Source organism: Diceros bicornis, chromosome 29 (assembly GCF_020826845.1).
Source record: "Diceros bicornis minor isolate mBicDic1 chromosome 29, mDicBic1.mat.cur, whole genome shotgun sequence".
Taxonomy (NCBI): Eukaryota; Metazoa; Chordata; class Mammalia; order Perissodactyla; family Rhinocerotidae; genus Diceros; species Diceros bicornis.
Genome location: NC_080768.1, coordinates 30,110,088 through 30,124,009, shown reverse-complemented (window position 1 = coordinate 30,124,009; position 13,922 = coordinate 30,110,088). Strand labels below are relative to the sequence as shown.

Genomic DNA, 13,922 nt, shown 5'->3' with positions numbered 1-13,922 from the left:
TGGGATCGTAATCAGGTCAAAGTTTGGAATTCTAAGGAAGCATAGTTGAAAGCAGGAGAGATGAGAAGATATAAGAAATAGTAGAAGGGTCAAGAAAGTATCTTGAGGCACATTAAGGCAGAGACACTAGAGAGAAGAACCACCAACTCCCACTGCTCAATTTCTTAGAGATGCCCTGGGTAGAGTTGTCTCCTTGAGGCCCAGTTATAATGAAATTCTAGTTCTTCCCCACGCCTCTCTCATTATGCCTCACACCAATCCTTCAGTTTCTGTTATTCACAAACCAAAGACTCTTACCTTAAACATTCGTAAACACAGTCAGGTATAGAGTGTACTGTACTGGACCAGGAATTAAAGAAACCTGGGTTTGTGTCCCCTTTTGCTACTAAATATCTTGTGATCCTGAATGTGTTTGTTTTAAGACACATTCTAAATCTCCATTTCCTTTTCAATATAATGAAAGGGTTGGATAAGGATAAATTGTTTCTAATGTTCTAAGAAGAAAATAAAAACAAGACCACCTTACAGTGTAATAGAGATTCTTCATTCTCTTCCTTTAGATGCTTTCAATAAGCCAATAAGAACCCATTCCCTAAAGGATTTTAGTTGGTTCTTTAAGAATGACTTCCTTACAACATTCCATGAACTTCTCTTTATTCTTGTCAGGTAAAAAAGATTCATTATCAAAAACATCCCTACTTTCATTTCTCTACACTATAATTGGTCAATACTATATATTCAAACTTGAGGCCAATTTTTGAATGAATTCATATGGAAAAATGAATTGGATGTCTCTCCTATGAGAGAAATGTGAAAAGCCATATTATCAAACTTTCAGCACCCCAAAATGAATAAAAAAGAAACCCTATAAGTTTTTGCCAGGAATAACATAGTGGTAAATAATTTACTGCTTAATCCCATAAATCAGAAAACATAGAATAATCAATACAATACTACTGTAAGCACTCAGTGAGACCAGGACACTTACTCTAATTTTATTTTCCTGGGACTTTACAGTATGCACAGCTACACAAATCTAATCCAAGCGTCAAAATCATAATTCAATAGCATTTACCATGAAGAGACACACTGAACCAAGCTAGCAACAAACCAAGAACAAGCTACTAAACATGGTAGAACAGAAAGAAGAGAATAAGCCACTGAAATTAATTTTTAAATTTGTGTTTCAAGCAGCATCCTATAAAATTCCATGTGGGGTAAAATAACACTAGCAAAATACTATTGCTTAACCTGTGCTGTTTAAAGAGTAAAGTGATGTTATATTTACCCATAAATTTTAAGTGGCTTTTACATTTTAAACAACAAACACAGCTCCTAAAATAGTAATAGAAACTACTGCTTGGGCCGGCCCCGTGGCTTAGCAGTTGAGTGCGCGCTCCGCTGCCAGCGGCCAGGGTTTGAATCCCTGGCGTGCACCGACACACCGCTTCTCTGGCCATGCTGAGGCCGCGTCCCACGTACAGCAACTAGAAGGATGTGCAGCTATGACATACAACTATCTACTGGGGCTTTGGGGGAAAAATAAATTAAAAAAAAAAAAAAGAGAGAGAAACTACTGCTCACTGTTGTCCTTTACTCTCTGTGGAGGGAGATATTTAAAATGAAAGTAATGAATGTTGATTATACTGCCGTACAGCAGTTTGTGAAGAAGTGCAGAGAAGACTAGGAATTAATCTGGATTTTCCCAACCCTGTTCCATATTTTTATCTCACTCCCTTCTCCCTATCCTATTAAGTCAACTGATAGAAACTACATCAGTCTCCTATGGAGTTAAACCTTAAAGTTACACTTTTCCTCTTCCCTTGCTGGCCCAGCACTTTTCCCTTATCACTTTAAGAGATCAAGCCTTTGCAGGGGACACTCTCTCATCTGCCTAGAAGCAGTGCCATTAGCCTTGGCTTTAGAATAGAGGACAGGGCTTGTGAAGGCGGTAGTTAAATGCCACAATTCAAAAAGGAAAAGAGGCATCAAAGATTTTGAAGTAGCATTTTATTGTTTCTAGACATTTAGACGCTCAGTGCTAGTTTATCATCAGCTTCTATAGATGGTTCCAGCAAGTTGTGGAGTATTGGGGTATCGTAAACAGAGAGCCATTAGCTGTGGTTCCTTTACTTTCCTCAGATAACTTCAGAGAGGTTGTCAGAGGGCAGGTGGCACCTTCTACCTCCAAGTCATTCATTTGTTTAACAAATACCCGCCAGGAACTGTTCTCAGGAGAGCAGAAGCTGAAGCCTATAGCAGGAAATGCTTCGCCTCTAAGACTCTCCTAATTTCAGAATTAATAGGCCAGGGCCAGCCCCGTGGCGCGCGGTCCCCTGCTGGCGGCCCGGGTTCGGATCCCAGCGCACACCAAGGCACTGCTTCTCCGGCTACGCTGAGGCCGCGTCCACATACAGCAACTAGAAGGCTGTGCAACTATGACATACAGCTATCTACTGGGGCTTTGGGGGAAAAAAATAAATAAATAAATAATTAAAAAAAAAAAAAGAATTAATAGGCCTAAAAAAACTCATCAGCCTAACTTCCTACTACTTAGAGCTAGATGTATTAAAAACACATATAAGAACATGAAAATTGCCAGGACTGTCAGATTGTATTCTGTTACACACACATACACACACAATGTACATATATTCATACATAATATACATATGTATGTAAATATACATAATATTCATATATTCTATATATACATATGTATTTTGTATATAAATACACACATATATATACATATTCTGTTGCTGACAGAGCCAAAGATTTGACTGCCCTCCCTGACTAACTTAAAGGGGAGGTATAACATCTTTCTTTTAGCAACCAATCCTATTTCTGCCATTCATGAGCTTATTCAAATCCTTTAAGAAACATCCATGTCTATTTCAGGTCTATATCACCTCATGGAATGAAAAGCTTTATGGAGGACACACAAGATACTTGAAATATATGGTTTTCCTCCCATGTTTTTTATTTGTTGACAATGAGATTTAACGCACCAACTTATTCCAAGTCTTACCACAGATCTTGATTACTCCTCTTACAGATTGGGAAATAGAATGCAGTAGGTATCTCTTACCATTTGAATCCACAATGGTGATATTGGCAGAGGCACTGTCATTTCCCAGTTTGCTGATCACTTTGCACATGTATTCTCCAGAATCAGCCAGTGATGCTTTGTTAATGCGAAGTTCTGACTTCCTGTAAGATCAGGACCAAAGTGGTGTAAGTATATTTCACAGATGCAATGATCATCAAAATACATTTCTTTGTAGTTACAGAGTTCTCAAACTCTTCCTTCTCACTCCACACATACTATGTTAAAACACAACTTACTAGTACATAGATGCATGATTTTACCAAGAGTAAAAGTGAGATACATCTCATTTAAGTTACACCATGGACATAGTCTTAATTTTATCACCCAGTCTAGCAATTTAAAGGCAGTCTTCTCTAACTTTTCTTTTCATTCCTCTACCACCACCATTAACCACATTATGCCTTAGATTTTTTTTGAACCCAATTAGTAAAGTTTCTTTCCTCTCTATAGCTAATGTCACCAGCCACTAGGGTTTAGGAAGACAAAAATGTGTAAAATCATTTCTTACAAATCGGGTAAGGACAGACACCTAACAAAGCCTAGAATAGATTAAAATGCTCTGCACTTCTTTTCTCAGTGGAGTAACACCAGGAATTATATGAATTTTGAATGAAGAGGATTTATCACTTCCCAAAGAAAGGGAATTTGTCTTTCTTTAAGAAGATCCTCGTTGCTAGGAGCATAGTACCACACAAATGGCTCTTCATATCAAAATAAATATCCATGCAAAAATAGCACACACCCAAAACTCCACATAGTAAATCAATATTCAGCACTCTTTTTGAGCATGGGCAGCATTATGATTTGCATCTGTCTATGTTTTACTCTTGCACATAGCCTATAACTTAAGCAGTCTCTAGGATTTAAAAACCCAGAACTACTGGGATTGACTCAGCATTTACTAAAGCCTTTTTAAGGCATCCTTGTATGCGCTAGCCTGGTCCTGACTGCCTGGGCTCTCAGAGGAGGACAATAGAGAGAAAAGAAGGTGGAAAGAAAAGACAGCAACTCAGAATTATATGCATACCTCTCATAAATTACACTCTCCCAATTTTTTAGTGAATTTTCTGGTCTTTTTGTCACATAATATTATTAATCAACTTAAATCGATTGTTCCAAATTTAGTTTCTACTATTTTCCTCCAGTCTATCAAACTGAACCACTCCTCCAGTTCCACATGTAACCCTCGTGGCCTTCCACTTCGGTGCTTTTGGTCGTGACGTTTCTTCCTCCTAGAATGGGGGCCTCTACCCATCAAGATATTAGCTGACCTTTAAGGACCATCTCAAGTGCCAATTCCTTCATCAAGCCTTTCATGATCATGTAGCTTGAGCTGCTCTCTCTTTTGTCTAAATTCTGAACCTTGAGTCCCTCTCCCGTGATCCTCACAGTTCTTACATATGTTTTATGTCTCAAGCCAGGACATACGCTTTGGAAGGGGAGTCCATAATTTAAACTGCTTGCCATCCTCACAGCACATACATCACTGCTTTGCCCTGGTGCGTCCTCAAACATTATGGGTGAATGTGTGAATAAGTGAAGAAAATATTTGGATATTCCCACTTAAGCTCTCTGCAGGACCTAATGTCCTAATGTTGGCTGCAGGAAAGGAGGATACAATATGAAGAGGGCAGAGACAGCTAGAAGTGGTCCAGACCAAGGGCATCAACAGTTAAACCAAGATGTGGATTGAAAAATGAACTTCATTAGTTGTGACTGAGAACAATGTCAACCGGTAAACTTGAGAAAACAAAACAAAACAAAGGGTACTATGCTCAAAAATGTTTGGAAGACATTAGATTAAACAAAAACAGGCTTTTTTTTTTTTAATCCTATAGGATTTCTCAAAGTGTTTAATAAACTAATGTACTCTGATTTTCTAAGAGGGGAATATATTATTTAGTTTCTCTCAAACTTATTAACCATGGAATCCTTGTCATTCACATGGCATATCTGTTAATATTTCCTGAAAATAATGGTCCACAGAACAAAGTTTATGAAAACTGGACTTAATATAATAACAGCCTCGTTTATTGATGTAATGGGGGACCACTAAGGACCATTTATACAGGGATATTCACATATTAATCAGAGAGGTTATTCATAGAAAAGTTTCCCTGAAGTATGTCCCTATAAAACAAAATAGACCATTTTGATGGCAAGTATCTTGGCAAGTAGATATTGAGACTTAATAATAAAACGTAACTTTTAAAATTATCAAAATACAGCAAAATTAGGATATTATCACCTGTCAAGTTCTGTTAACTTTTAAGCCTAGTTTTGGAGTATTCAAATCTAGTGTTCTTTTAATGGATTATCACCTATTTATATTTCTTCATACATGTCAAGTTTCCTTCATGACAGACACCTATGAAGTATAGTGAGAAACAATGGAATAACTACTACAGTAAGCTTGTCCAGCCCAAAATAGCACAATCAGCTGAAAGCATTTTCAAGTATGACCACGGAACCATGGAATCAAGTATGACATGAATAGATAAATCATGAAGAATGTCAGGATGGAGAATAATATCCTAGTTTTCAACACAGAAGAACAAGTGAATTCCAAACATAAGAAAATAGTAACTTTTCTTAAGCCATAAAATTCTGAGATAAGAATATTACAACAACATCCCAAGGATGTACAATACCCCAAAAATATTATAATTCCAAGAACACCCCTTCTTTCCTATTTCTATAAATCTACAAGTAGTTCTTGATGATATATGAAGGGTTATTTCTTGACCCTGTGCTATTAATATTTTAACTATTGAACTGGATCAAACTTTAAGAAACATGGTAATCAAATTTACAGTTAACATAATGTTAAAGGGCTGGTTCTTAAAAATCAAAATTCTCCTAATAGACTTGGGCAGTGTTTCCTGAAACGCTATTCCAAGAAATGTAAACAAATTTTATGCTTAAAAAAGAGAGAGAAAGAGAACAAGAAAAAAGAAAAGAAAAATTTTCTATGCTCAAATAAATGTTGCATTAAACAAAGTTAAATAGATTTCTTTAAAACAGTAGCTCTCAGTTGTTTTTATGCAAATATGTACTGGGAATTTCTAAGGCAGGCAGGACAAGTGGCTAAGGAATCCTTTCTGTAGAGAACGCCCTTGGGAATTCTGGGACTGAACATCAATGAGCCAAGACCAAAATTCCATTTTATCAAGATAAGCATAACAAATATGTTCAGGTTCAAAAATCAGTAGCAGAAATACAGGCTGGGAGAGATGTGCGTTGACAGCAATGCACACAAAAGAAGGATTTCAATTAGCCGCGCATTTAACATTACTCCATTTTAAACAACTATTAAAAAAAGAAAAAACAGAAACTTATCCACTTTTGGCAAAATTAGTATTAGAACATAAATCAAATTGGATAAAAACCTCAATACACTGCTCACAAGCTAGATCGCATCTAGAATACTGAATTATGTTTTGAAGTGGCATTTGATGAAAAATATCAATAACTAGAGGACTTTAGAAGAGGGTGATCAGAATTGAATAAGACCTAGAAATCTTATCACTAGGGAAGACTGTGTTAAAGAAACAGAGGTACCACTGGTAGGCAGCTAAGAACAAGATACAGGTAGCTATTTAAATATATTTCATGGCTGTCATCTGGAAAAAGAAATTATTTGGGGAAGCTTTCGAAGGTAAAATTGTGTCTTACAGGAAAAAGAAGGCATATTTTGGATGATATCATAAGGAAGAACTTTCTGAGCATTCAAAAATGGATAGGATGTCTCCTGAAAGAGTTGGGTTTTCTCCTTGGAAAGATTCAAGTCTGGATAACCACCTGTCAAGCATACTCTTAATGAGAATATCTCTATGCAGAGAAAGATTAAATGAGATCAGTGGTTTCAACTATTTTAGCAAAAAAAAAAAAAATCCTGTTTTAAAATGTAAGCTTAAATCAGAGCTTCATATTTAAAAATATCATAAAGAGAGAAAATGTTCAAGTCAAAGTGGTTGGCAACCTTTTTTGCAATTCAATGGAAACTTAAGATTCACTAGGGACACAATTCTCTAGGGAAAATCACTGATCCAGAGGATCATCAGGGCCCCTTTGAACTCTAATGATAGATTTAACTACGAGATTCTTCAATCCTTGGGTCCTAGAGTAGGAATGGGAAGTAGAGAGTAGGAACAGACAAACCTTTCTTGAAAATTATATACAATCATGTGTTGCTTAATAATGGGGATACGTTCTGAGAAATGCATTGTTAGGCACTTTTGTCATTGCGTGAACATCACAGAATGTACTTACACAAACCTAGGTGGTATATCCTACTACACACCTAGGCTATATGGTACCAATCTTATGGGACCACTGTCATATATGTGTTCTATTGTTGACTGAAATGTCGTTAGGCAGCCCATGACTGTATTGCAACAATTTGGGGCTTTGATAAGTATGGATACAATAGTCTTGTTTTACTCTCTTCAACAGGCTACTACATATTGTCTTTAGGAAGTTAACTTGGAAAAATTATTGAATTCCTTTCCAATCATAAAATTAACTTTTTGCTCTTTAACTGATGAGTTATCTTGGGAATCTGGGAGAGGTGGATGTTTTGGTGGATTTTCATTTTTTAAAAGTATTAAAAGAGTTAATTCATGTAAAGTGTTTAAAACAATGCTTGAAATACAGTAAGCTCCTAATAAGTGTTAGCTATTATTATAATTATATTCTACATTCCCGTAATATTTAGATTTTTACAATAAGCAACCATAACTTTTGGAATAAGAAAAAATAATACAATGTAAAAATAAATTAATATGAACTGATTTATAAATGAAAGTTCTAAATATTAATTTCTCTTTCTTTTTTTATATCAAAATGCAAACTGTGTTCTTTCAACACGTGCTCACTGACAAAATGGATTCTGGGGTCCAATAGCTACTATCTCGTTTTTCTTACTTAGCTTGATTCTTCCACCATAGTTTACAGACCAAGGTAATTTAAATGAACATAGGGGAGATCTCCTCAGTTTACATAATTCCATTCCTCTGATCTCTAAGGAATCACATATGAATTCTGTGTGTGTGCGTGTGTGTGTGTGTGTGTGTGTGTTCAACACAGCTTCAGATAGTGTCAAACGGCTAATACCGAGCAAGGCAAAGCAGGAGGAGAGGGACCTCATAGGCAACTATTATATTCTATAGAACCAGGCCCTGCACAAAATGCCTTGCATAAACCATGTGAAATAGGCACTGGGCAGTCCCATGTTATACCCAAGGAATTTGAGGTTGTCTTACATATAAAGTTAAAGTGACCTGCTAGAGCTGCTCCGCTAAGAGAAGGAAATGTGTATAAACTTTTTCTAGTACAGAGTTAAAAAAAACCCTGCAACAATTGACAACAGGAGAAATAATTCTTTAAAAATGTTTTTAATTTGACCAAACCAATTAGAGCCCATTTTAAACAAAATTAAAATACGCAAGAGCAGAAATGAAGAGATGAGACAAAATTAAGGGCATCCAAAAGTGTGTGCCACACAAAAACAATAGGAAGTGAGCCTTTAATCAGGCTAGTAAAGCAGAGATATTTAAATGAGGCCAATGTGATAGCTCCAAATACCAATCTGTCACACACCACGCTCTTGAACCCGTTTTCTTGATCAGAATCATCCACCAGGCAAAGGAAACTAGAACAAAGCAGAAGCAGACACGCAGCACTAGGGCAGTTTCCATTTCTTTTAATTGGTCCCACACATTGCTTAGCCAAATAAAACAAACAAAGGCTCAAGTGTGAATTCAAAATCAGAGGAAGAACATAGGAATGTAGTTCATTAGTGGGAGCAGGAGGAGAAGGGGGACAAGACTTTGCAAAATAACAGAAATTGCATATTGCTGTGAAATCTTTTCATAACACTAAGGGATTAAAGGGAAATTCTGGCTGCTATGACCAATCGAGATTGTAAAACGGGAAAAAGAAACCTAGACTAAGGAATGGAACAAAGTCAACGTTTTACTTTAAATAAAGAGAATCCCAGGGAAATTCTAAACCTAACACTAAAATTCACCTCTGCTTAGGGATCACAGTCTAAGATCATGTTTATTGCTTCTCGGCCTTTTGGCTATGATCAAGTGTAGTAAGATAAAGTTTAAGTCAAGTAACCAAGTAACCACTGCAAACCATTAACATTTAGAATATCTTCATAATGAAAAATTATGATTATGTAGATGAAACTTAAAAATAAATGTTTTTTATTAAAGACTTCACCCTAAGCCTAAACATATCCCCAGCCCTAGTTGTGACGACTCTATACGGCAAAATCACAACTAGTTGTGAAGACATTAGACATAGTGTCAGATGAATTTCAAATCCAACTTTTACCATTCACTAACATTAGCTCTACAGGAAGAAACTTAACTCTCTTCATTCTCAGGATATTAACTTTTTTAAAATGAGTATACTAATAATAGTATTCATTCTCTTATATTTATAGGATAAGTTGAAATAATAGAGCACCTTGCAAATGTTAATTAAATTTAGATTCAGTTTGGTTCTTTAACCTTAAAAAAAGGTGACAACACTATTTTTTTTTTAAAGATACAATTCAGAAATGACTGAATATCAAATTCTGAAACTCGATAAGCTGATCACTTATCAAGTAGGTGCCCACTTTACACAAAGCGTCTTATTTTTAGAAGATCAAATATGTTCAATGTTTTGCGAAGAGTAATTCACAGTCACGTAACTTGAATAAAATGTCCTTTTTCCTCCATTTAATTGCTTCCAGAAAGCCTATTGTTTAAAAGAAGTAATTTCTGAATATTGGCTTTTCTGGTATAGTGGGATTTTACTAATATGTAGACAGTGCTCTTAGCTGTCTGGACCTATGAGGCCAATATAAAAATGCTTTTTGGATACTAATGATACTTTTATATGTCATCCAAGCCATGGAACAAATTACCTCTTTAAGTATGCAGGTACTCTTTCAAAACCATGTTCATTCTAGGCGGCTCACATTTTGTTGTTCCTTTTTTTCCACCTTATGTACCCAACTTCATTTGCTTCTCTCCAGGCATCTTCAGACCGAATACTTGCAGTCTCCAGATGCTGTGTTCTTTCCTTCAACCTAAATAAACCTCTCCTCCCTCCCTTCCTCCTCGCCTTCTTTCTAGGAAGCCTCCTCGGTCCCTGACTGGGTCCCCTCCCCCATCTGCGTCAGCTTCTTTCTACAGCATCCCACGATCATCACAACCATAGAATTTAAAACTGAGTATTATAACTGTTTACACATCTCTCTCCCACCTAGACCAAGCCTCTTGAGAGCAGGGAGCATGTCTTGCTCATCTCTGTGTACCCAGCATCTAGCCCAGGGCTTGATACACAGCTGCTTGTGCAATCAAGGGCAAAATTTGCCATCCACTCTCCCACTGGTGTCTTTCCTGCCCTACAAACAGAACCTGCTACTGACTGCGATTTTTGCTCCTTCTCTATAACTGCCCCTCCTCATCCACCCAGCCAGAGGGACCCTCTCCCTTCAGTAGAGTCAAATCCACTGCCTCACAGGTACTCCTGAGCTCTCAAGGTCTCATCCTCTTCTCAATACCACTGGCACCTAGCATCAGTAACCTACAATTTAGCACTTAGTTTTACTGTATGTATGATGTGCTAGATCATACATTAAGGATATCTCCCTAATTAAATCTTGACTTATAATAAAGCAGAATTTACTTCAATATAAATAATAATTTTCTAAAAGACCACTAGTAGCAAATGGATGGGCTGCTTAAAATTCCTGAAGCCCGCCAGCTCTAAGAGAGTTTCAGCACATGATTGCAGGAATGCCTGTGTTTTATATAAGGCTGAACCAGATCATCTCTACACAATCTTATGACCCCCCGGGTGTAGAGATAACATCCCAAGCTTCTTCCATTTCTCTACACTCTCAGCATAAAGTCTCTCATGGGCACTTAAATATTATTGATATCATTTGACAGCCACACAGAAATAAATGAGACATTACCCCACACGTGCAGATAACTGAATTTCTTACTAACTTGTCTAATTGATGAAAAACAAAACCAACACCAAAACCTATTCAATCCAATATCCAAAAGTATGTTTTTTCTCGTTAAACTTCTCTTTAAGCATCATATTTATTTTTTCAATGCACTCAATCTATCTCCTTCCCTACCCCATGCACACATGTTATTATACATATATGCTACCCATTTTTAAAGAAGGAATGAGGTATTAAGGAACCTAAGAAATAGATTTGTGTTTCAGCTTAGTTTCTTACTAGTTGTGTGACTTAAGCAAAACATAACACTTTTTTGACCCTTTATTTGTTAATGTGTGAAATTAGATAATCACCATGTACAGTTCAACTGCCCTTACTACCTACAGGAATGTTGCAAAAAATAAATAAGATTATGCATAAAAACACCATGTCACTTTACTGGATTATTTTTTTGTATCTTCGAAGTACCACCTGCTGCAGAAAGTGATACCCTCTTTCCCTCATGCTTTATTACACTTCCAAATCAAGACATCTTGCTGACACAATCAATAACAAGAATAAGCAGGGTAGATAGTAAAACCATGGAAACAAGGAAAAAATCCTTAATTACGATTATTATAGCAATTAAACACTTTGGTAAGAGTAAATTAAATTTCCATTATAATCACTTGGCTTTCTCTTGCTCATGAGTGTGACAGCTTTTTGACAGATGTCCTATGAAATCAAAGTATGGGGGAGATTCTTTTGTTGTTTCTTCTATTATTATACCTGGGATTCCACTGGAATCCTCTGAAGTGTGAGTAAAGAAAATGTAATCTTTGAGGTTGGAACTACTACTATTTATGTCACATTGATTAAAGAGCTGTTTACAAGCAAAAATCCAAAATACTTCTCTCTTCCCTAATTTAAAAATGTCATTAGCATTAGAAGAAAAATTTCTTAAATAAAGAAATAAATAAAAATGAAGAGAGTAGGGATAACAAAGGAGCATCATTTTAGAGTCGGTGTAGAACATCGCTACCAAGACATTACAGTTACCACATGAAGCCCTTCCAAACACTGACCTCCTCAAGGAGGGCAGGAAAATTTAAGATTCTTGCTGCCAAGGATTACCTGATTCTTTAATCAGCTATAGTGGCAATGTAATTTAATAGAATTATCAGTTAAAAATTCTTATTAGGTATAATTTCATGTATTAACCTCTTATTAGAAAATAGTTCAAATTCAACTGATTACATTCTAACTCTTTCCATAAATCTAGGTATTTATTGAGCATTTAATGAAGTCGGGATTTTGATTGTGTAAGGCACTGGTACTCTAAACAGCATCTGTCTTATTTTGAAGAAACTGAATCCTAGGATCTAACCTATTACTTACTATTACCACAGCTACCACTAATGCTATCTTCCTTTGTCCCTTCTATCTCCCCCCACACCCTACAGTTCTTTGCACATCCATCGCTTTCTTTCCTCATCTAGAAGTTGTCAGAATCAGAAACTTCAAATTCTTTCCTATATAATGACACAATTTCTGGTCATTATATAATGAAAAATAGTTTCATTTATTGTAAATCATGTTTTTTGATAGTAAATTCATTTATTAGGCTGTAATTCTTATATATCATTCTATTGCTAGACACTGCCTCTGGTGTTAGATACATTATACTTACCCTGGCTTTTTCTGTATCTTGATGTTCTGTGGTTTGTTCTTTCGGTTTAATTCATTCCCATTCTTGAACCACTTGAATCTGAGGGAGGAGTACTCAGAACTGGTCTCACACCGAAGCACAAGTTTAGAGCCTGCCACAGACTCCTGGCTTTTCATCTCTTTCAATCGGGGAGGCAAGGCTAAAAAAGAAAAGAGAAAGAAAAAATGCTATGGTCACCCAGGAATCTTTCAAAGAGAAATATTAATTTTGGGTGAGCCTGATCAAGACACCATTCCCAAAGGCTTTACTATCTGAGAGAGAAAAAAAGGGGTGAGTGGGGGTCAGTCATGATGTATCTTAACTTGGAGAAGAATAAAATGCCCAAATAAAATATATTCAGGGGGGAAAAAGAGAACTTAGATTATAAAATTATTCTTTAAAAAAATTCTAAAGGGCCCGGCCCAGTGGCGTAGTGGTTAAGGTCACGTGCTCTGCTTAGGCAGTCCGGGGTTTGCACGTTTGTATCCCAGGCATGGACCTACACACCACTCATTCAGGCATGCTGTGGTGGCATCCCACATACAAAATAGAGGAAGACTGGCAACAGATGTTAGCTTAGGGACAATCTTCCTCAAGCAAAAACAGAAAGATTGGCAAGAGATGTTAGCTCAGGGCCAATCTTTCTCACCAAAAAAAAAAAAATCTAGATTGTTACTTCCTCAATCTTTACATTTTCTGATACCATTAAAAATCCTGAACATTGGTCATATCAAAGAATCAAAAACCTACACTAAAGGAGAATATGTAACTGGGCCATTATTTCTAAAGCATGTTCTCATCCCAGATCACAATTTATCTTCGTCATAATTCTCTGAATAGGTAGAGCAGGCATCACACCCATTTTTTAAATGGGGAAGTTTAATTTCAGAGACAGGTAAGTGACTGGCTCGTCAAAATGGTTATAACATTCTGGAAAGTCAGAGTTAGACTAACCTACCATCACAGGTGTCCCAATGTAGAAAGAGAACTCATAAATCTTAACAATGCTCCTTTCTTCAAGACAGAAATTCTTTGGTGACATCACTCTTTCATTGGACCTACAGCTGCTATGCCATAGACAATGAATGACCATTCTAGATGACCACCACACTCACAAGTTATCGGTTTGACTGGGTTTAGCT

General features: G+C 36.5%; 1 protein-coding gene across 4 annotated transcripts in view; it reads right to left on the bottom strand.

Annotated features, from left to right (window-relative positions):
- Positions 1-13,922, bottom strand: part of NRG1 (neuregulin 1) — a 215,189-nt gene that overhangs the window by 156,558 nt on the left and 44,709 nt on the right. For all 4 annotated transcript variants that reach the window (XM_058525174.1, XM_058525175.1, XM_058525176.1 and 1 more), the window contains exons 2-3: positions 12,763-12,940; positions 3,092-3,213 (exon numbers count right to left, since the gene is read on the bottom strand). In XM_058525174.1, coding sequence (XP_058381157.1) covers positions 3,092-3,213; positions 12,763-12,940 — 300 coding nt within the window. The remainder of the gene's footprint in view (positions 1-3,091; positions 3,214-12,762; positions 12,941-13,922) is intronic.